The sequence below is a fragment of the Triturus cristatus genome, chromosome 1_1, assembly GCF_964204655.1.
Source record: "Triturus cristatus chromosome 1_1, aTriCri1.1, whole genome shotgun sequence".
NCBI classification, from domain to species: domain Eukaryota; kingdom Metazoa; phylum Chordata; class Amphibia; order Caudata; family Salamandridae; genus Triturus; species Triturus cristatus.
Window position 1 is genome coordinate 65,277,476 of NC_140579.1, and position 22,642 is coordinate 65,300,117.

Genomic DNA, 22,642 nt, shown 5'->3' on the forward strand with positions numbered 1-22,642 from the left:
ATATATATCACTTTGTCCAGTCAGGGTGAGATTCTGAGAGTATTAACAGAGCCATGGAGTACCAGAAAGTGGAAATACAGGGGGAACTGTTACGTTTCCTCATAAACTGTGTGATCAGAAATCAAGACCGACCAGGGGTAAATCCGGAAGAAATGCAAATTCTTACCACATGGAGTCGGAATATATCAGAGGGGAGACATGATAAACGATCATGTATAGTAGCTATGTGCCGCAAGATCCGCAAAGAAGTAGAACGAATACACGAAGAAAGATTAGCAGTAGACGAGCCTGAACAAACCGAGGAGGAGGAAGAATTAGAACTGCCCACAGGACAGTTAGAAACCATGGCCTATGTAGGTAGAGGAAGATCTTGCAATAATACTAGATGCTTTACTGATCCGATACGTCCGATACGTCCAGATAATAGCAGAAATTTCCAAACTCCTATAATAAATATAAGGTCCCCCGAACATTCGTTCCAAGCCGCTGACAAATTACTCCGAGAACGAAGGGGTTATCATATACTCGATTCTATGGACGAACAAGAATTAGCCAGGTCAGCCGTTCACTGGGTTGATAGTCCCGGAAAATATAGTGATGATACACTAGCGCATACGTTTTTGAACCTCACCCCAGATGAACAGCGTTTAGCTGGTATCTATATGATTCAACAACTCCTTATATTATATAAAAGCCAACACTCCGATCCTGGTCCCTTACCTGATATATTGACTGAATTACTCACGAATAAATGGAGAGGTTCAGGTACTGAGTTAATTAGAGAAATCCTAGAATCCAGAAAGCAGTACATTCTTTTTGTATGTCCCGAACATGTCTCACTGCCCATCAAGGAAAGAACGACGTATTATATGGATAGACAGAATCCCTTACGCGAAGTCCACCCGATAAAAGGTGAGGACAATCAGTTTAAACGTGTGTTTGTATACACACCCATATCTAAAATAGAACTATTAGAAATGAAGAAAGTGGTACCCAGTCATGACAAAGACCCAGCGGGTTTCCACCGTGAAATTAAAGACATGTTGCTCATGGGAGAGTATACCTATCCCGACATTATGACAATATTGAAGGTATTAATGCCTGCGGGCATTTACGAAAAACTCAAGGAAAAGGATTGGGAGGTGGGAGACCAAAAGATAGATTGGACAGCATTAGAAAACGAAGAAAAAGCTCGAGGTCCAGGTTCAGGGCTTGGGGAAAAGACCAAAACACTACCAGGTTTACTAGTACAGGTACTGCCACGTTTATTAACTACGAAAAAGGAAGACTGGGGTGCAATCTCAGCCTGTAAACAAAAGCACGATGAGGACACTAGTGATTTCTATGCCCGATTCGAAAAATGTTTTGGTATAAATAGTGGAATAAAAGCAAGTAGCGAGTCGTATCCACATCTGTTTGTGACAAAATTGGTTGAAAATTCCTTGCCCCAAGTTAAGAATAGAGTATTGAAATTCGAGAGTACCTGGCAAGGTAACACTCCGTCACAAATGTTACAAATGCTACAGTACCATCACAATAGAATTAGAGAGGAACAAGAACATGAACAAAGACGCATGAAAGACACGAAAATGAAAATGCTAGTTTCCCAGACAGTTCCAGCTGACGGTCATAAAAAGGGTATGACACAGTCCAGTGTTTCAGCAGGTCCTGTAAAAGGGACGTGCAACTATTGTAAACAGCCAGGTCATTATGTACACGATTGTCCAGTTTTAAAACATAATATCGCCATAGGTAATACAAAAGAAAGACCACGGCCACTTAGACAGGATCAGAACCAACAAGGAGCCCCGCAGCATGCACAGTCCATGCCAGCTCCGCAACAGTCTATGCCTGCTCCACCACCGCAGCCTATTGCTGCCACACAAACAACGACACAACAGATGTACCAGACCGCACAGTATGACTATCCTGATTATCAACGATACTCATGAAACAGCCTAGAGAGGGAAGTTGGCTTACCCCTTATTGAGGTCCCTGTAGATCAAGAAGGACCTTATGTACACAGTGAACTATTAGGCCAAGATAGAAAATTTTAACTTGATACAGGGGCAAGCCGAACAACAATAAAACGTAGTGAAGTTCCAGGGGCACCCCTCTCAGGCTCACAGAATATTTCCCTTGGCTTTTCAGGAAAACCTATCATTAACGAAGTATCACAGCCTCTTCCACTTACGATTGGTCCCTTGACACGAACTACAGATTTATTACTTACTAAATCATGTCCAGAAAACTTGTTAGGTATAAAAACATTGAAAGCTCTAGGAGCTATAATATGTTGTTCTCCGGAAGGAGTAAGATTGTTTCTACGTGATTTCAAAGGGCACTATGTGTCCCGAGACATGGATGACCGACTGCAGACTTTACCCACACATTTATGGGCACAAGGCCCTACAGATGTTGGTTGCATGAACATTACACCATATCGAGTCACACTAAAGGCAGGAGTGGTACTACCACGAATGCGACAATACAAGTTACCCCCAGATGCTGTAGTGGCTTTACTGCAAATCATTGACGAGCTTATTACCCAAGGAGTGGTTGTGGAAACCAACTCCAATGTATGTAATTCACCGATAATTCCGATTCTTAAACGAATTGATCCAAAAACCCCGCCAGTATATCGATTGGTTATTGATCTGCGCGAATTAAATAAATGTATTGTACCACAATACCCCGTAGTCCCAGACATTTCTTCATTACTGACAGCCATTGATTCCGAAGCAACATTCTTTACTGTAATTGATCTCAAGAATGCCTTTTTCAGCGTCCCAATAGATCCGGAAAGCCAATACTTGTTCGGATTTAGTTTAAATGGACGAAGCTTTAAATTCACACGCGCACCTCAAGGATTCACAGAAAGCCCCAGCATCTATAGCCAAGCACTGAAACGAGAACTTGACAGTATCCACATGCCAGTCAACACTGCCCTGCTTCAATATGTCGATGATCTGCTGATCACCGCTAGAAGCGAACCTGAATGTGAAAAAGCCTCACTGACGGTTTTACAATTTTTGGCCGAAAAGGGGCACAAGGTGTCCCCTTCTAAGCTGCAATTCTGTGTCCAGCGAGTTGTTTACCTTGGGCACTCGCTGTCCAAGGAGGGAAGGCAGCTTACACCAGATCGCATCCAGTTAATTGCTAACATGCCTATACCCAAGACACAAAAGGAGGTGCGGGCTTTCATAGGCCTCACTTCATATTGTAGGCAGTGGATCCCTCAGTATGCATTTCTAGCAAAACCACTCATCCAGTTGACAACACAGGAGGCAGCCACATCGACTGTTCTCCCTTGGACTCAGGAACATACACAAGCTTTTGAAAGCTTAAAGAAAGCTTTATGTCAAGCACCTGTTTTAGCAACACCATGTTACAATAAACAGTTTACACTCTTTGTTACAGAACGCGAAGGTACTGCCTTGTCAGTACTCACACAGGAACAAGCAGGATCACACAAACCATGTGCTTATTTTTCTAGTACATTAGATCCCGTAGCTCAGGCTCTGCCTGCGTGCCTGAAATCAGTGGCAGCAACAGCTTTAGCAATCCGACAAAGCGATGCCATAGTGTTAGGACACCAATTGACAGTACAAGTACCACATGCAGTAGAGGTTCTCTTGAACCGCACACAAACACAACACTTGACTATAGCAAGACTCACCGGTTACGAGTTAACATTGTTTCAGCCACACATAGAAATCAGACGTTGTAGTACATTGAATCCTGCCACACTGTTACCAGTAAACGGAACAGACCCACTAGCACATGATTGTATTGAAGTTATCACTATCACGACGAAACCTAGACAAGACTTGACAGACGTCCCATTGTCAGATCCAGACCTGACGTTGTATGTAGATGGTTCATGTATGAGAACAAGTACAGGAGAGCTAGTGGCTGCGTATGCAGTCACCACAGACACTGAAATCATTGAAACAAATTGCATAAATACCTTGTCAGCTCAAGCAGCAGAGCTCATCGCTCTGACACAAGCCTGTATTCAAGCCACAAATAAAAAAGTCAACATATACACTGATTCACGTTATGCATTCGGAGTTGTACATGACTTCGGCGTGCTGTGGCGAGAGAGAGGTTATTTAACTTCTCACGGTGCCCACATTCAGCACGGACCCCTCATTCATGCCTTATTAAATGCAATACATCTACCCACTGCAATATCAATTATGAAATGTAAAGCTCATACGAAAGTTACTGATATCATTTCCCAAGGCAATGATCTAGCTGACAGAACAGCTAAACAGACTGCTCAAACTCACACATCCGACATGACAAAGACAATAGTCCCGACACCAACACATTGCATGACGGTTAAGGATCCCGCTCTTGACGTAATTGACATACAGACACATGCTACACCAGAGGAAATAAAGAAATGGACTGAATTAGGAGGGATCCAAACGGATCAAGGATGGATGACGAAGGAAAAATCTGTATGGTTCCTTCCTGATTCAATGGTCCAAGTTATCATTAATACAATACATAGTCCAGCGCACCTAGGAGAAAAAGCTATGCTAGACAGCATTCAACACATTTGGTTCAACAAACATTTGCGAGCAGCAGCTAAACAAAAAGTTCGTACCTGTATGATCTGTTGTCAGTTTAACCCAGGTAAAAGCATTCCCGTAGAACAGGGTGGATTTCAGCCTCCTGATCACCCTTTTGAAGTCCTCCAGATGGATTATATCCAGATGGAACGATGTCGAAGATTCAAATATGTTCTTGTAGTTGTCTGTGCTCTTTCCCGTTGGACAGAGGCATACCCGGTTTCAGATTACACTGCCCCGACTACTGCCAAACAGTTGGTTCGAGAATTCTTCCCACGGTACGGTTTACCACGTGTTGTCTACTCAGATAACGGCCAGCCGTTCTCATCCGAACTAATGAAACACGTTTCACTTTTGTTAGGCTATCAGTGGAAATTTCACTGTGTCCGACACCCCGAGGCAGCAGGTCTCGTGGAACGACATAATCAAACTCTGAAAATTAGATTGGCCAAAATATGTAGAGAGAAAGGTGTCGACTGGGTAGTAGCCTTACCAGTTGCACTCTTTTACATGAGAATGGTAGCGCACTCTCGAACAGGGCTATCCCCTTATGAGGTGGTCTTTGGCAGACCACCAAATATGTGGGGGACGCCTATACCACGCAAAATAACTGATGTTGACTGTAATATGCTGACAGATTACCTGGCTTCCTTGATGTCTGCACTACAATCTTGTCGTTCACAGGTAGCTGCAGCCTTTCCCGACAACACCGAGGTGAAACCCCATGACGTAGTTCCCGGGGACTTGGTGTTAGTGAGAAATTTTGACCGGAAGTCTCAGCTGGACCCTAGGTGGAAGTCGCCTCAACTAGTACTGCTAACCACAAGGACAGCCGTGAAGATCGAAGGTCGCAAAGGCTGGATACATTCAAGTCATATCAAGAAATTTCATGGACTACAATCAGATGTAAACGATACACCTCGCGTGTCTTCACCGATTGACTCAAAGCTTCCTTTGGTTGAACCGAGTAATCAGGAACAATATAAACTAAAACTAAGGTCTAATAAGTCAGACAATTTGATTGTTTAAGTCCTCTCCAAGGTGAATCGGTCGAATTTGTCTCTGACATGAATCCCCTAGACCTGAATAGAGAAAGACACCGAAAGAAGCAAATGAAACAACATGTGTACTGTAAATCACTGCGTAGTCATTGCACAGTGACGTTATTAATTTTGTTTTTCTTAAGTCTTTTAATAATCGCTGCAAGTATATTGTTGCACATATATTATCCTATTTCTAAACATGTTTACAATGTTACTGCTGAACATTCTTTTAGTGAATTACCCCCGCATGAGTTGTCCTATAGATTTGCGCTGCGCAATAACACTTTCATTAGTATGTTACATCATTCCCATCAGGCTAGCAATGCTACAAATTGTTGGATATGTGGCCGACTCCCTCCCTATCAGAATTATAAGGGAATTCTGCCTCTCTTTCCATATCCGTTCACACACAATGGCTCCTGTGGAGCATGGTTTAGTTTGATCAATTCCCTAGATTCGAAGTCCGCAGTTTATCAAGACAACTGGGTATGGGGAAACCTGAACTTAGTTTTACTCAAAGTCTGCTACCCTGACAAGAAGGGACTTCCCAAAAGAACAGGAACTGATCTAGAAAATGAAGTATATGGATTAGGGAATTTCACGCTTAATCTCATGATCCTGAATGTTGAATCCGAAGCTGCACCAATTTTGCCCGCCATGTCAGTATTTCCAGTTAAAGGTGAATTATGTGTAAGAAAGAATGGTTCCATACATATGGGCCATAGTAGATGCACCACTGTAATAGAATTCAGTGATCAAGGCAAGTCTACATTTAGAGCTTCTCGCCATTCCTACTTCGTATGTGGTCAGACTGCATATATACGTTTGCCTCTAGATTGGGATGGTACCTGCTACATCGGATTGCTTTTGCCACCTGTTTTCCTAGCTCCTCCTGATTATCATAGAAATACTCATTTAGTACACAATAGAGAACGGAGAGATCTCCCAATAGTCGATTACACTGAGACAGCATGGGAAAAATACACAGATTTCAATAAAGGTCTCTTTCCCTATATAGGTACAGTTACCAATAGTAAGCTGATACGTAGATTAACCAGAACCCTTGAAGCAGTAGTGAACGAAACTATTTCTGCCCTAGGCAATTTAACAGAAGAGCAGTCTGCTATGCGGATTGTTGTGCTTCAAAATCGTCTTGTCCTTGACGTCATCCTGGCCGATAGGGGCGGAGCTTGTAGGGTCATCGGATCAAGTTGTTGCATTTTCATACCAGAAAATTCGCCATCTGTATATAAAGCCATAACTCGCCTTCATAAGATTGTAAGCCAGATACACCAGAATCCAGGCACCTGGACTTGGTCCGGTTGGTTTTGGAGTGTATTATCTACCTTTGGATGGAGGGTCCTATCCTTCATAGGTATTGGCTTTCTCATACTATTCAGTTGCTGCTTATGCCTACAATGTGGACCAGCGATTTGTGGTCTGTGGGCCACATCGTGTATTCCACCACCAAGATTTCATTCATCCCAGAAGAAAAAAGAAGAACAAATGATGCTATATGAACAGATCAACGGATTGATGAAGATTGATATCTCTTAAGGGCAAGTAGGGGACAAGGAGGGAATGTGGAAATATGGATTTTTATGATCAGTTATGTCCCCTATCTTGGACCCCAACGGTTTCATGTATAAATCACAAGTACATGTATGTTCCCTCCAGTTCCAGTTATGAAGACGCAAACACATGTGCGTCCACCGCCAACATGTCCTCTTTCAGATCCGCCATGAATGGGTCGGATATTCCATTCCTAAGTATGAAAGGCCACCGGCTTTATATGGTTCACTTATCCCATTTTTCAGTCCAGGCGAGTAGGCCCTGATTCTGCCATTAAGCCTTTTCCTGCCTTCTGCCTCTGAAAGCTCCAGTCTGAGCTCGCATCTGTATCCATGAACTTTGTCCTATTCCCTGCGCGGCTAACGGTGCCTGACTCCAGCCTGTTGCCTGCCAAAAACTGTATTTCACCTTCGAGATTATCTGCTCCGCTCCCTATCCAATGCATTCCTGTCTAGTAGTTTAAGTAAACATTCTTCCAGCTACCGAGCAAAGGGCCCGGCTTCTCTGTCTTTATGCAAGTAATTCATAGCCCTGTTACTATGGAAGATTTCTGCCCTCGCATCTAGTGTAGACACTTAGACGCTTGTACACGCACTCACAGTCAGTATAGAATAGATTTTGTTCGAAAGACCTTTCCTTTTTGATAACATAGTTCTTTAAACATAGGATGTTAGATATGATTTGGGATTAGGTTGACTTGACCCCCCAGACTTCTGTCTCCACATGTAGAGCTAAATGTCAAGTCCCCTTCACGCCCTAGTTGCACGTCAATCACACGTCATGCTGCTGCGCGCGCATCTCTGCCGAGTATTTCTGCTGACATTGCGAAATTCTTTCATGGAACCACCCTGTTGTGACATCATACCTAATGACGTTCTTCAGTTACGCCCAGTTACACCCATTTTAGTTACGCATGTATGTTTTTATCTTTGTTATCAACTGTTACGCCTCCTGCATCTGTTTCACTGTAATGCCTATTGTATAAAAATGATTACTTGTCAATAAAGTATTGTCCTTCACTTCCTGAACCTTCGTGGTGATGGAATATGGAGTCCATCAATTCGAATTGATTTTGGAATAAAGCCCGTTCCGAACCTCTAATACCACGGATTCTGCCTCTTATTTTACTGAGCTATTATTATAGATTTTCCGCATCAAATTAAGAACCGGTAATTAAATTATTTACCACACCACTCAACCAGATATTACTGGGGACACATTCCATTTTGGCTGAAATTACAGAAATTGTAGCAGGAAAACGACAAATAGTATTCAGGAATTATCTGCAGAAATCAGTGCAGCAGTACTCTACTGTTGTCTTGTGTTGTGTGTGTGCATGCATGGCATGAGTGCATATGTGCGTGATGCGACGGGCCTAACTGCAAGTGCAGGGTGTGAGTGTGGACTGTGAGGGAAGATCTTATAAACTGTGTGTATGTGCAATAGGTCAGTGTAGGTGCATGCGCTAGGTCAGTGTAGGTGCATGTGCTAGGTCAGTGTAGGGTCACAAGCGAGCTTAGAGTAGGTTCATGATCTGGGTCAGTGTTGGTTTATGAGCTAGATCAGTGTAGACGCATGTGTTAGGTCAGTGTCAGTGCATGCACTAGGTCAGTGTAGACGCATGTGGTAGGTCAGTGTAGATGCATGCACTAGGTTAGTGTAGATGCATGTGGTAGGTCAGTGCAGATGCACGCCCTAGGTCAGTGTACGTGCATGCGCTAGGTCATTGTATGTGCATGTGCTAGGTCAGTGTAGGTGCATGCTCTAGGTCAGTGTAGGTGCATGCGCTAGGTCAGTGTAGGTGCATGCGCTAGGTCAGTGTAGGTGCATGGACTAGGTCAGTGTAGGTGCATGCGCTAGGTCAGTGTAGGTGCATGGACTAGGTCAGTGTAGGTGCATGCGCTAGGTCAGTATAGGTGCATGCACTAGGTCAGTGTACATGCATGCACTAGATCAGTGTAGACGCATGTGTTAGGTCAGTGTAGATGCACGCCCTAGGTCAGTGTAGGTGCATGTGCTAGGTCAGTGTAGGTGCATGTGCTAGGTCAGTGTAGGTGCATGCGCTAGGTCAGTGTAGGTGCATGCTCTAGGTCAGTGTAGGTGCATGCGCTAGGTCAGTGTAGGTGCATGCGCTAGGTCAGTGTAGGTGCATGTACTAGGTCAGTGTAGGTGCATGTGCTAGGTCAGTGTAGGTGCATGGACTAGGTCAATGTAGGTGCATGCGCTAGGTCAGTGTAGGTGCATGCACTAGGTCAGTGTAGGTGCATGCACTAGGTCAGTGTACATGCATGCACTAGATCAGTGTAGATGCATGTGTTAGGTCAGTGTAGTTGCATGAGCTGGGTCCGTGTAGATTAGGTTAGTGCGGGTGCATGTGCCAGGTCAGTTTAGATGCATGCGTTGGGTCCGTGTAGAGCATGCGTAAGGTCAGTGTAGTTGCATGCGTTGGGTCCGTGTAGATGCTTGCGCTAGGTTAGTGTAAGTGCATGTGCTAGGTCAGTTTAGATGCATGCGTTGGGTCCGTGTAGATGCATGCTCTAGTTCCCTGTTGGTGCTAAAACTCTGGGAAATAGAATGTTATGTGGTAAATACCAAATTTTGAGGTAATTTCCCATTCACTAGTCCCAGAATACTGCAGTAACTGAGTTGCTCGCAGTTGTTAAGCCTAGAAGTATCATTAATGCGAGGTGTGAAATTACAGCATCTGAATTTCCAATAAACTTAGCATGAATTTCCAAGGGAAAGAATGATTTAAACAAAGGAAATGCGGCAGCATGTATACAGAATGGAGATAAGCAGAAATCTAGAAAAATCTGGAAAAGACAAAGTTTAGAGACACACATCAAGTAACTGTACCCTGACGTGAGTGCACGTTACCACTAAATGCCATACAATACCATACCAGACCACACCATACCATATCGCCATCCCATTCAATCCATTACCACCATAACAAACTATGCCATACCACTATACCAAATTATACAATGATCTCACCCTATAGTACACTATACCATACCATCATAACATTCCATAACATACCAGTCCACACCATCCCATCTGATCCCATTCCACCATAATATCCCATAACATACCATACATACCATACCATTCCGTAGCACACCACACAACACCACACCATAGCACACCACACTACACCACAACATACCATAGCATACCACACCACACCACATCATAGCATACCACACCATACCACACCACACCATACCATAGCACACCACACCATACCACACCATACCACAGCATATCATAGCACACAACACCATACCACATCATACCATAACATGCCACAACATACCATAGCCCACCACACCATACCATAGCACACCACGCCACACCGTACCATAGCCCACCACACCATACCATAGCACACCACACCATAACACACCATACCATAGCACACCATACCATAGCACACCTCACCATACCATAGCACACCACACCATACCATAGCCCACCACACCACACCATATCATACCATACCACACCACACCACACCATACCACACCATACCATAGCACACCACACCATACCACACCACACCATAGCACACCACACCATAGCACACCACACCATACCATACCATACCATACCACACCACACCACACCACACCACACCATACCTAGCGCTGGGACACTCCCGGGTAGCCATGGGCTTTACAAATGCCCTTTCATTCATTCATTCATTCATTCATACCATAGCACACCACACCACACCATACCATACCACACCACACCATATCATACCATATCATAGTCATAAACAGTAATATTCAGAGCTAATCATCACAATGGTATTTACCTTTATAACTCTTCACCACCACCTCTGGGCTCTGAATCTTCACATTATTACACCTGTAATAACACACACAGCATCTTTGTATTAAAGAACAATGACAGCTACAGGAACAAAGGATGACCATCACATAGGACCTGTATTTGAAATACGATTCAGTATTAAGAGCAGCGCCTGCGGACTAGAACTCAGTGTGAGTTACTGTTCATACACAACAGTCAAAGCTCTAACGATATCCAAAAGTACCGTTAACATCTTATGACAGGATGTGGTTGTTCTAAGGCAGATAGCTCAGTGAGACCAGCGCGCTTCATGTGATGCCACGGAATGCCACAGCGTGGGTCTCAAGGAGTGGCCGTTAGCTCAATGAGAGGGGGGCAGAGACAGGTTACATCTGCTCCTGGTGGAGTCTTGTGTATATACTTAATACCTTCCTACCTGAGGTCCACGTGAAATCCCGACAGCGCCCACAACACAACATTATCACATCCACTCCCTGCCGGTGTAAATCTTGTCACCATTCTCTGCAGCTAAGATATTGGAGAGAGGAAGATTTGAACCCAGACCGCTTAGTAATGAAAAACTGGTTGCAAAACAAAAACTCCCAAGTCGTACAGAACAGCAGATTTTAGGCTGTAGGGGAAGGATCACAGTGGGAGAGACAAGGGAACAGGTTCGGAGGCTCAGTAAAGGGAAAGCAGCAAACCCAGACGGGATCACAGAGTGAGAGATAAGGGAACAGGTTAGGAGGGATAGTAAAGGGAAAGCAGCAGGCCCAGGCGGGATCACAGAGGGAGAGATAAGGGAACAGGTTAGGAGGCTCAGTGAAGGGAAAGCAACAGGCCCAGGCGGGATTACAGAGTGAGAGATAAGGGAACAGGTTTGGAGACTCGGTAATGGGAAAGCAGCAGGCCCAGGCGGGATCACAGAGGTAGAGAAAAGGGAACAGGTTAGGAGGCTCAGTAAAAGGGAAGGCAGCAGGCCCAGGCGGGATCACAGAGGGGGGGGATAAGGGAACAGGTTAGGAGGCTCAGTAAAGGGAAAGCAGCAGGCCCAGGCGGGATCCCATCTGAATCCTCTTTCTGTTTCTGGGTATCTTATTTTAATGAGATATCTCTGGAAGGCTGTTAAATTCCACCTTCCCGGTATGAGGCACCTGTAGTTATGATCCTTAAGCCGGGTAAAGGTGCTAGGTTAGGAGATTCCTATAGACCAATATCTTAGATGAACTGTGATTACAAAATGATTACAGGAATCTTGGCTAAAAGGTTATCAGCTGTCCTTCAAAAGTTGATCCATTTCGATCATAAGTGGTTTGTGCCTGGAAGGAAGGTGTATAAATTAACCCAATGACTTATCGGTGCGAATGATATGGCCGAGGCCTTTAATCTCCTGTTGACAATCGCAAGAATCAATGCTGATAAAGCATTTGATACGGTTGATTGGGTCTATCTTTGGGAGGTATTGCAGGATTATCGTTTTCGCAGCAATGTTACCGAAGTTGTGCAAATGCTATACAAGGTGCCGGTCGCTAAGATTTTGGATGGCAAACTTACAGCTTCGTTTCAGATATCCAGGGGAACTAGACAGCAGTGTCCTGTGGCGCCAATTCTGTTCCGTGTATATATTGAGCCCTTTTCCCAGATGATTCGGCAGGATTAGACCATTCTTCCCTTTGAAGCTGCAGGGTTACCAACCAGACTAGCACTGCATGCTGATGACATAGTTCCGTATGCATCAAAGCCAGAGCTCTGTGTTCCACAGCTTGAGACGCATGCCAGAGATTTTGGGAGTCTGTCAGGGTATCTAATCAATAAGGTAAAGACCGGGCTAAAGAGAAAGTAGGGCTTCAAACCAGAAATCAGATTAGGAATCATGGGCGCATCGGAACTCAGAGTTTGAGGAAATATCGGATGTAAACTTAACTAGGGTATCCCACTGTCAATTAGGAAAAAAATCAATGCTGATATGACAAATGATACATTTATTTATGTGAACAAAATCACGTCCTTATTAACAAATTTACCCGATGTGAACGCCGCATCAACCCGACTCGCATATACGTAGCCTGGCAAGCACTGAGACCGAGGCCCAAGGTTACTGATTGACAGGCCACAGGTGGGGTGGCACGTAGCCGGCAGACAAATGCATGGACGGGAAACCCGAGATCAATCCCACAGATTAGTGAAGAGACAATACAATTGTTAAGGGATATTGGCCCCAATAAAGCGCACAGGGGGTACGCGCGCTCCAAAAACAGCATAAAGTCAGATGCCACATGAGTTAGGAACATAGAGCAAATTAGAACACAGAACACGCAGTGATCAAGTGCTCCCCGTGGCAGACATCTGGACACTTTAACCACTGGCTGCATTTTGTCCTTGCAAGGTCGAGGCCCACCTGGATTATCAATTAAAATTAATTTATGAATCTCGAGGGAGCAACTTACATTCCCCTCCCTACAAGGATCTCCAGAAACATTTTATTGCCTATAATGAATTGTATATAAGAACGCTACAGATTGATTGTAATTTGAGACATTCCTCGGACCCTGTGCCAGTAACTGTTCTCCCGGCCGCTATGTTTAATTAAACAAACTGTTCCTCTTTTGCCAAAGGTTTTTCAAAGGTATTTCATGTTCAAGCAACACTGTGATATAGATGCTCGCCTTACAAGATGGAGAGAAAATCTGCCCCTCGGTATCTATGGGAGGGTGAACACCATTAAGAAGCTGGTTCTTCCGAAGGTGATTGTCTTGTTTAACACTAAACCACTTCCTTTCCACAAAAAGCTTTTGCAGAAATTGCAAGGGAGGGTCATCAGCTTAATATGAGCATCCAGGGGAGTCAGGATCGCACGAAAGAAGGAGGAGACTGAAGCAAGGGAGGGTCGGCAGCTTTATATGGGCATCCAGGGGAGCCAGGATCTTACGAAAGAAGCCCCGGAGGAGACTGAAGCAAGGGAGGGTCGGCAGCTTCATACGGCATCCAGGGGAGCCAGGATCTCATGAAAGAAGGAGGAGACTGAAGCCAGGGAGGGTCAGCAGCTTTATATGGGCATCTGGGGGAGCTAGGATCTCACGAAAGAAGCTGCGGAGGAGACTGTAGCAAGGGAGGGTTGGCAGCTTTATATGGGCGTCCAAGGGAGCCAGGATCTCATGAAAAAAGGTCTGGATAAGACTGAAGCAAGGGGGGCTCGCTCCTCCGGGTTGTCAAGCCTATTATTATTCTTTCCAGTTCAAGAATTCCTGGTTCTTGGCTGGAGAGCTAGATAATTCTCACATGGTGCGAAGTGGGTCGCACACCGCTCGTCATACTAGCAAATAGCCCCATAGGATTCTGGAGAATGCAGTGACAGCGGCGGGTACACCTATGCCACGAGTAAAAAGTTTAAAATGCCAACCCTGGACACGTGTTTCGAGGTAATTGCCTCTCGTCAGCAGGGAGCAGGTACGTATGCGGGGTGCTGTAGACTGCCAAAAATTATCAGGTATAGTACCTCTCACGGCGCGCGGGTGCGGGATCCGGGCTCGTCAACCCATAGCTCAGGGAGCTTTAAATACAAAATGCGAAGTGGGTCGCACACCGCTCGTCATACTAGCAAATAGCCCCATAGGATTCTGGAGAATGCAGTGACAGCGGCGGGTACACCTATGCCACGAGTAAAAAGTTTAAAATGCCATCCCTGGACACGTGTTTCGAGGTAATTGCCTCTCGTCAGCAGGGAGCAGGTACGTATGCGGGGTGCTGTAGACTGCCAAAAATTATCAGGTATAGTACCTCTCACGGCGCGCGGGTGCGGGATCCGGGCTCGTCAACCCATAGCTCAGGGAGCTTTAAATACAAAATGCGAAGTGGGTCGCACACCGCTCGTCATACTAGCAAATAGCCCCATAGGATTCTGGAGAATGCAGTGACAGCGGCGGGTACACCTATGCCACGAGTAAAAAGTTTAAAATGCCATCCCTGGACACGTGTTTCGAGGTAATTGCCTCTCGTCAGCAGGGAGCAGGTACGTATGCGGGGTGCTGTAGACTGCCAAAAATTATCAGGTATAGTACCTCTCACGGCGCGCGGGTGCGGGATCCGGGCTCGTCAACCCATAGCTCAGGGAGCTTTAAATACAAAATGCGAAGTGGGTCGCACACCGCTCGTCATACTAGCAAATAGCCCCATAGGATTCTGGAGAATGCAGTGACAGCGGCGGGTACACCTATGCCACGAGTAAAAAGTTTAAAATGCCATCCCTGGACACGTGTTTCGAGGTAATTGCCTCTCGTCAGCAGGGAGCAGGTACGTATGCGGGGTGCTGTAGACTGCCAAAAATTATCAGGTATAGTACCTCTCACGGCGCGCGGGTGCGGGATCCGGGCTCGTCAACCCATAGCTCAGGGAGCTTTAAATACAAAATGCGAAGTGGGTCGCACACCGCTCGTCATACTAGCAAATAGCCCCATAGGATTCTGGAGAATGCAGTGACAGCGGCGGGTACACCTATGCCACGAGTAAAAAGTTTAAAATGCCATCCCTGGACACGTGTTTCGACGTAATTGCCTCTCGTCAGCAGGGAGCAGGTACGTATGCGGGGTGCTGTAGACTGCCAAAAATTATCAGGTATAGTACCTCTCACGGCGCGCGGGTGCGGGATCCGGGCTCGTCAACCCATAGCTCAGGGAGCTTTAAATACAAAATGCGAAGTGGGTCGCACACCGCTCGTCATACTAGCAAATAGCCCCATAGGATTCTGGAGAATGCAGTGACAGCGGCGGGTACACCTATGCCACGAGTAAAAAGTTTAAAATGCCAACCCTGGACACGTGTTTCGAGGTAATTGCCTCTCGTCAGCAGGGAGCAGGTACGTATGCGGGGTGCTGTAGACTGCCAAAAATTATCAGGTATAGTACCTCTCACGGCGCGCGGGTGCGGGATCCGGGCTCGTCAACCCATAGCTCAGGGAGCTTTAAATACAAAATGCGAAGTGGGTCGCACACCGCTCGTCATACTAGCAAATAGCCCCATAGGATTCTGGAGAATGCAGTGACAGCGGCGGGTACACCTATGCCACGAGTAAAAAGTTTAAAATGCCACCCCTGGACACGTGTTTCGAGGTAATTGCCTCTCGTCAGCAGGGAGCAGGTACGTATGCGGGGTGCTGTAGACTGCCAAAAATTATCAGGTATAGTACCTCTCACGGCGCGCGGGTGCGGGATCCGGGCTCGTCAACCCATAGCTCAGGGAGCTTTAAATACAAAATGCGAAGTGGGTCGCACACCGCTCGTCATACTAGCAAATAGCCCCATAGGATTCTGAAGAATGCAGTGACAGTGGCGGGTACACCTATGCCACGAGTAAAAAGTTTAAAATGCCATCCCTGGACACGTGTTTCGAGGTAATTGCCTCTCGTCAGCAGGGAGCAGGTACGTATGCGGGGTGCTGTAGACTGCCAAAAATTATCAGGTATAGTACCTCTCACGGCGCGCGGGTGCGGGATCCGGGCTCGTCAACCCATAGCTCAGGGAGCTTTAAATACAAAATGCGAAGTGGGTCGCACACCGCTCGTCATACTAGCAAATAGCCCCATAGGATTCTGGAGAATGCAGTGACAGCGGCGGGTACACCTATGCCACGAGTAAAAAGTTTAAAATGCCAACCCTGGACACGTGTTTCGAGGTAATTGCCTCTCGTCAGCAGGGAGCAGGTACGTATGCGGGGTGCTGTAGACTGCCAAAAATTATCAGGTATAGTACCTCTCACGGCGCGCGGGTGCGGGATCCGGGCTCGTCAACCCATAGCTCAGGGAGCTTTAAATACAAAATGCGAAGTGGGTCGCACACCGCTCGTCATACTAGCAAATAGCCCCATAGGATTCTGGAGAATGCAGTGACAGCGGCGGGTACACCTATGCCACGAGTAAAAAGTTTAAAATGCCAACCCTGGACACGTGTTTCGAGGTAATTGCCTCTCGTCAGCAGGGAGCAGGTACGTATGCGGGGTGCTGTAGACTGCCAAAAATTATCAGGTATAGTACCTCTCACGGCGCGCGGGTGCGGGATCCGGGCTCGTCAACCCATAGCTCAGGGAGCTTTAAATACAAAATGCGAAGTGGGTCGCACACCGCTCGTCATACTAGCAAATAGCCCCATAGGATTCTGGAGAATGCAGTGACAGCGGCGGGTACACCTATGCCACGAGTAAAAAGTTTAAAATGCCACCCCTGGACACGTGTTTCGAGGTAATTGCCTCTCGTCAGCAGGGAGCAGGTACGTATGCGGGGTGCTGTAGACTGCCAAAAATTATCAGGTATAGTACCTCTCACGGCGCGCGGGTGCGGGATCCGGGCTCGTCAACCCATAGCTCAGGGAGCTTTAAATACAAAATGCGAAGTGGGTCGCACACCGCTCGTCATACTAGCAAATAGCCCCATAGGATTCTGGAGAATGCAGTGACAGCGGCGGGTACACCTATGCCACGAGTAAAAAGTTTAAAATGCCAACCCTGGACACGTGTTTCGAGGTAATTGCCTCTCGTCAGCAGGGAGCAGGTACGTATGCGGGGTGCTGTAGACTGCCAAAAATTATCAGGTATAGTACCTCTCACGGCGCGCGGGTGCGGGATCCGGGCTCGTCAACCCATAGCTCAGGGAGCTTTAAATACAAAATGCGAAGTGGGTCGCACACCGCTCGTCATACTAGCAAATAGCCCCATAGGATTCTGGAGAATGCAGTGACAGCGGCGGGTACACCTATGCCACGAGTAAAAAGTTTAAAATGCCATCCCTGGACACGTGTTTCGAGGTAATTGCCTCTCGTCAGCAGGGAGCAGGTACGTATGCGGGGTGCTGTAGACTGCCAAAAATTATCAGGTATAGTACCTCTCACGGCGCGCGGGTGCGGGATCCGGGCTCGTCAACCCATAGCTCAGGGAGCTTTAAATACAAAATGCGAAGTGGGTCGCACACCGCTCGTCATACTAGCAAATAGCCCCATAGGATTCTGGAGAATGCAGTGACAGCGGCGGGTACACCTATGCCACGAGTAAAAAGTTTAAAATGCCATCCCTGGACACGTGTTTCGAGGTAATTGCCTCTCGTCAGCAGGGAGCAGGTACGTATGCGGGGTGCTGTAGACTGCCAAAAATTATCAGGTATAGTACCTCTCACGGCGCGCGGGTGCGGGATCCGGGCTCGTCAACCCATAGCTCAGGGAGCTTTAAATACAAAATGCGAAGTGGGTCGCACACCGCTCGTCATACTAGCAAATAGCCCCATAGGATTCTGGAGAATGCAGTGACAGCGGCGGGTACACCTATGCCACGAGTAAAAAGTTTAAAATGCCATCCCTGGACACGTGTTTCGAGGTAATTGCTTCTCGTCAGCAGGGAGCAGGTACGTATGCGGGGTGCTGTAGACTGCCAAAAATTATCAGGTATAGTACCTCTCACGGCGCGCGGGTGCGGGATCCGGGCTCGTCAACCCATAGCTCAGGGAGCTTTAAATACAAAATGCGAAGTGGGTCGCACACCGCTCGTCATACTAGCAAATAGCCCCATAGGATTCTGGAGAATGCAGTGACAGCGGCGGGTACACCTATGCCACGAGTAAAAAGTTTAAAATGCCATCCCTGGACACGTGTTTCGAGGTAATTGCCTCTCGTCAGCAGGGAGCAGGTACGTATGCGGGGTGCTGTAGACTGCCAAAAATTATCAGGTATAGTACCTCTCACGGCGCGCGGGTGCGGGATCCGGGCTCGTCAACCCATAGCTCAGGGAGCTTTAAATACAAAATGCGAAGTGGGTCGCACACCGCTCGTCATACTAGCAAATAGCCCCATAGGATTCTGGAGAATGCAGTGACAGCGGCGGGTACACCTATGCCACGAGTAAAAAGTTTAAAATGCCATCCCTGGACACGTGTTTCGAGGTAATTGCCTCTCGTCAGCAGGGAGCAGGTACGTATGCGGGGTGCTGTAGACTGCCAAAAATTATCAGGTATAGTACCTCTCACGGCGCGCGGGTGCGGGATCCGGGCTCGTCAACCCATAGCTCAGGGAGCTTTAAATACAAAATGCGAAGTGGGTCGCACACCGCTCGTCATACTAGCAAATAGCCCCATAGGATTCTGGAGAATGCAGTGACAGCGGCGGGTACACCTATGCCACGAGTAAAAAGTTTAAAATGCCAACCCTGGACACGTGTTTCGAGGTAATTGCCTCTCGTCAGCAGGGAGCAGGTACGTATGCGGGGTGCTGTAGACTGCCAAAAATTATCAGGTATAGTACCTCTCACGGCGCGCGGGTGCGGGATCCGGGCTCGTCAACCCATAGCTCAGGGAGCTTTAAATACAAAATGCGAAGTGGGTCGCACACCGCTCGTCATACTAGCAAATAGCCCCATAGGATTCTGGAGAATGCAGTGACAGCGGCGGGTACACCTATGCCACGAGTAAAAAGTTTAAAATGCCATCCCTGGACACGTGTTTCGAGGTAATTGCCTCTCGTCAGCAGGGAGCAGGTACGTATGCGGGGTGCTGTAGACTGCCAAAAATTATCAGGTTTAGTACCTCTCACGGCGCGCGGGTGCGGGATCCGGGCTCGTCAACCCATAGCTCAGGGAGCTTTAAATACAAAATGCGAAGTGGGTCGCACACCGCTCGTCATACTAGCAAATAGCCCCATAGGATTCTGGAGAATGCAGTGACAGCGGCGGGTACACCTATGCCACGAGTAAAAAGTTTAAAATGCCATCCCTGGACATGTGTTTCGAGGTAATTGCCTCTCGTCAGCAGGGAGCAGGTACGTATGCGGGGTGCTGTAGACTGCCAAAAATTATCAGGTATAGTACCTCTCACGGCGCGCGGGTGCGGGATCCGGGCTCGTCAACCCATAGCTCAGGGAGCTTTAAATACAAAATGCGAAGTGGGTCGCACACCGCTCGTCATACTAGCAAATAGCCCCATAGGATTCTGGAGAATGCAGTGACAGCGGCGGGTACACCTATGTCACGAGTAAAAAGTTTAAAATGCCATCCCTGGACACGTGTTTCGAGGTAATTGCCTCTCGTCAGCAGGGAGCAGGTACGTATGCGGGGTGCTGTAGACTGCCAAAAATTATCAGGTATAGTACCTCTCACGGCGCGCGGGTGCGGGATCCGGGCTCGTCAACCCATAGCTCAGGGAGCTTTAAATACAAAATGCGAAGTGGGTCGCACACCGCTCGTCATACTAGCAAATAGCCCCATAGGATTCTGGAGAATGCAGTGACAGCGGCGGGTACACCTATGCCACGAGTAAAAAGTTTAAAATGCCAACCCTGGACACGTGTTTCGAGGTAATTGCCTCTCGTCAGCAGGGAGCAGGTACGTATGCGGGGTGCTGTAGACTGCCAAAAATTATCAGGTATAGTACCTCTCACGGCGCGCGGGTGCGGGATCCGGGCTCGTCAACCCATAGCTCAGGGAGCTTTAAATACAAAATGCGAAGTGGGTCGCACACCGCTCGTCATACTAGCAAATAACCCCATAGGATTCTGGAGAATGCAGTGACAGCGGCGGGTACACCTATGCCACGAGTAAAAAGTTTAAAATGCCATCCCTGGACACGTGTTTCGAGGTAATTGCCTCTCGTCAGCAGGGAGCAGGTACGTATGCGGGGTGCTGTAGACTGCCAAAAATTATCAGGTATAGTACCTCTCACGGCGCGCGGGTGCGGGATCCGGGCTCGTCAACCCATAGCTCAGGGAGCTTTAAATACAAAATGCGAAGTGGGTCGCACACCGCTCGTCATACTAGCAAATAGCCCCATAGGATTCTGGAGAATGCAGTGACAGCGGCGGGTACACCTATGCCACGAGTAAAAAGTTTAAAATGCCAACCCTGGACACGTGTTTCGAGGTAATTGCCTCTCGTCAGCAGGGAGCAGGTACGTATGCGGGGTGCTGTAGACTGCCAAAAATTATCAGGTATAGTACCTCTCACGGCGCGCGGGTGCGGGATCCGGGCTCGTCAACCCATAGCTCAGGGAGCTTTAAATACAAAATGCGAAGTGGGTCGCACACCGCTCGTCATACTAGCAAATAGCCCCATAGGATTCTGGAGAATGCAGTGACAGCGGCGGGTACACCTATGCCACGAGTAAAAAGTTTAAAATGCCATCCCTGGACACGTGTTTCGAGGTAATTGCCTCTCGTCAGCAGGGAGCAGGTACGTATGCGGGGTGCTGTAGACTGCCAAAAATTATCAGGTATAGTACCTCTCACGGCGCGCGGGTGCGGGATCCGGGCTCGTCAACCCATAGCTCAGGGAGCTTTAAATACAAAATGCGAAGTGGGTCGCACACCGCTCGTCATACTAGCAAATAGCCCCATAGGATTCTGGAGAATGCAGTGACAGCGGCGGGTACACCTATGCCACGAGTAAAAAGTTTAAAATGCCACCCCTGGACACGTGTTTCGAGGTAATTGCCTCTCGTCAGCAGGGAGCAGGTACGTATGCGGGGTGCTGTAGACTGCCAAAAATTATCAGGTATAGTACCTCTCACGGCGCGCGGGTGCGGGATCCGGGCTCGTCAACCCATAGCTCAGGGAGCTTTAAATACAAAATGCGAAGTGGGTCGCACACCGCTCGTCATACTAGCAAATAGCCCCATAGGATTCTGGAGAATGCAGTGACAGCGGCGGGTACACCTATGCCACGAGTAAAAAGTTTAAAATGCCATCCCTGGACACGTGTTTCGAGGTAATTGCCTCTCGTCAGCAGGGAGCAGGTACGTATGCGGGGTGCTGTAGACTGCCAAAAATTATCAGGTATAGTACCTCTCACGGCGCGCGGGTGCGGGATCCGGGCTCGTCAACCCATAGCTCAGGGAGCTTTAAATACAAAATGCGAAGTGGGTCGCACACCGCTCGTCATACTAGCAAATAGCCCCATAGGATTCTGGAGAATGCAGTGACAGCGGCGGGTACACCTATGCCACGAGTAAAAAGTTTAAAATGCCATCCCTGGACACGTGTTTCGAGGTAATTGCCTCTCGTCAGCAGGGAGCAGGTACGTATGCGGGGTGCTGTAGACTGCCAAAAATTATCAGGTATAGTACCTCTCACGGCGCGCGGGTGCGGGATCCGGGCTCGTCAACCCATAGCTCAGGGAGCTTTAAATACAAAATGCGAAGTGGGTCGCACACCGCTCGTCATACTAGCAAATAGCCCCATAGGATTCTGGAGAATGCAGTGACAGCGGCGGGTACACCTATGCCACGAGTAAAAAGTTTAAAATGCCATCCCTGGACACGTGTTTCGAGGTAATTGCCTCTCGTCAGCAGGGAGCAGGTACGTATGCGGGGTGCTGTAGACTGCCAAAAATTATCAGGTATAGTACCTCTCACGGCGCGCGGGTGCGGGATCCGGGCTCGTCAACCCATAGCTCAGGGAGCTTTAAATACAAAATGCGAAGTGGGTCGCACACCGCTCGTCATACTAGCAAATAGCCCCATAGGATTCTGGAGAATGCAGTGACAGCGGCGGGTACACCTATGCCACGAGTAAAAAGTTTAAAATGCGTATTTTGTATTTAAAGCTCCCTGAGCCATGGGTTGACGAGCCCGGATCCCGCACCCGCGCGCCGTGAGAGGTACTATAC

At 47.5% G+C, this 22,642-nt stretch overlaps 1 protein-coding gene across 1 annotated transcript in view; it reads right to left on the reverse strand.

Moving 5' to 3' along the window:
- The window catches only part of LOC146869422 (E3 ubiquitin-protein ligase TRIM39-like), a 143,193-nt gene that overhangs the window by 20,646 nt on the left and 99,905 nt on the right, over positions 1-22,642 (reverse strand). The window contains exon 5 of the mRNA XM_085599821.1: positions 11,022-11,074. Coding sequence (XP_085455947.1) covers positions 11,022-11,074 — 53 coding nt within the window. The remainder of the gene's footprint in view (positions 1-11,021; positions 11,075-22,642) is intronic.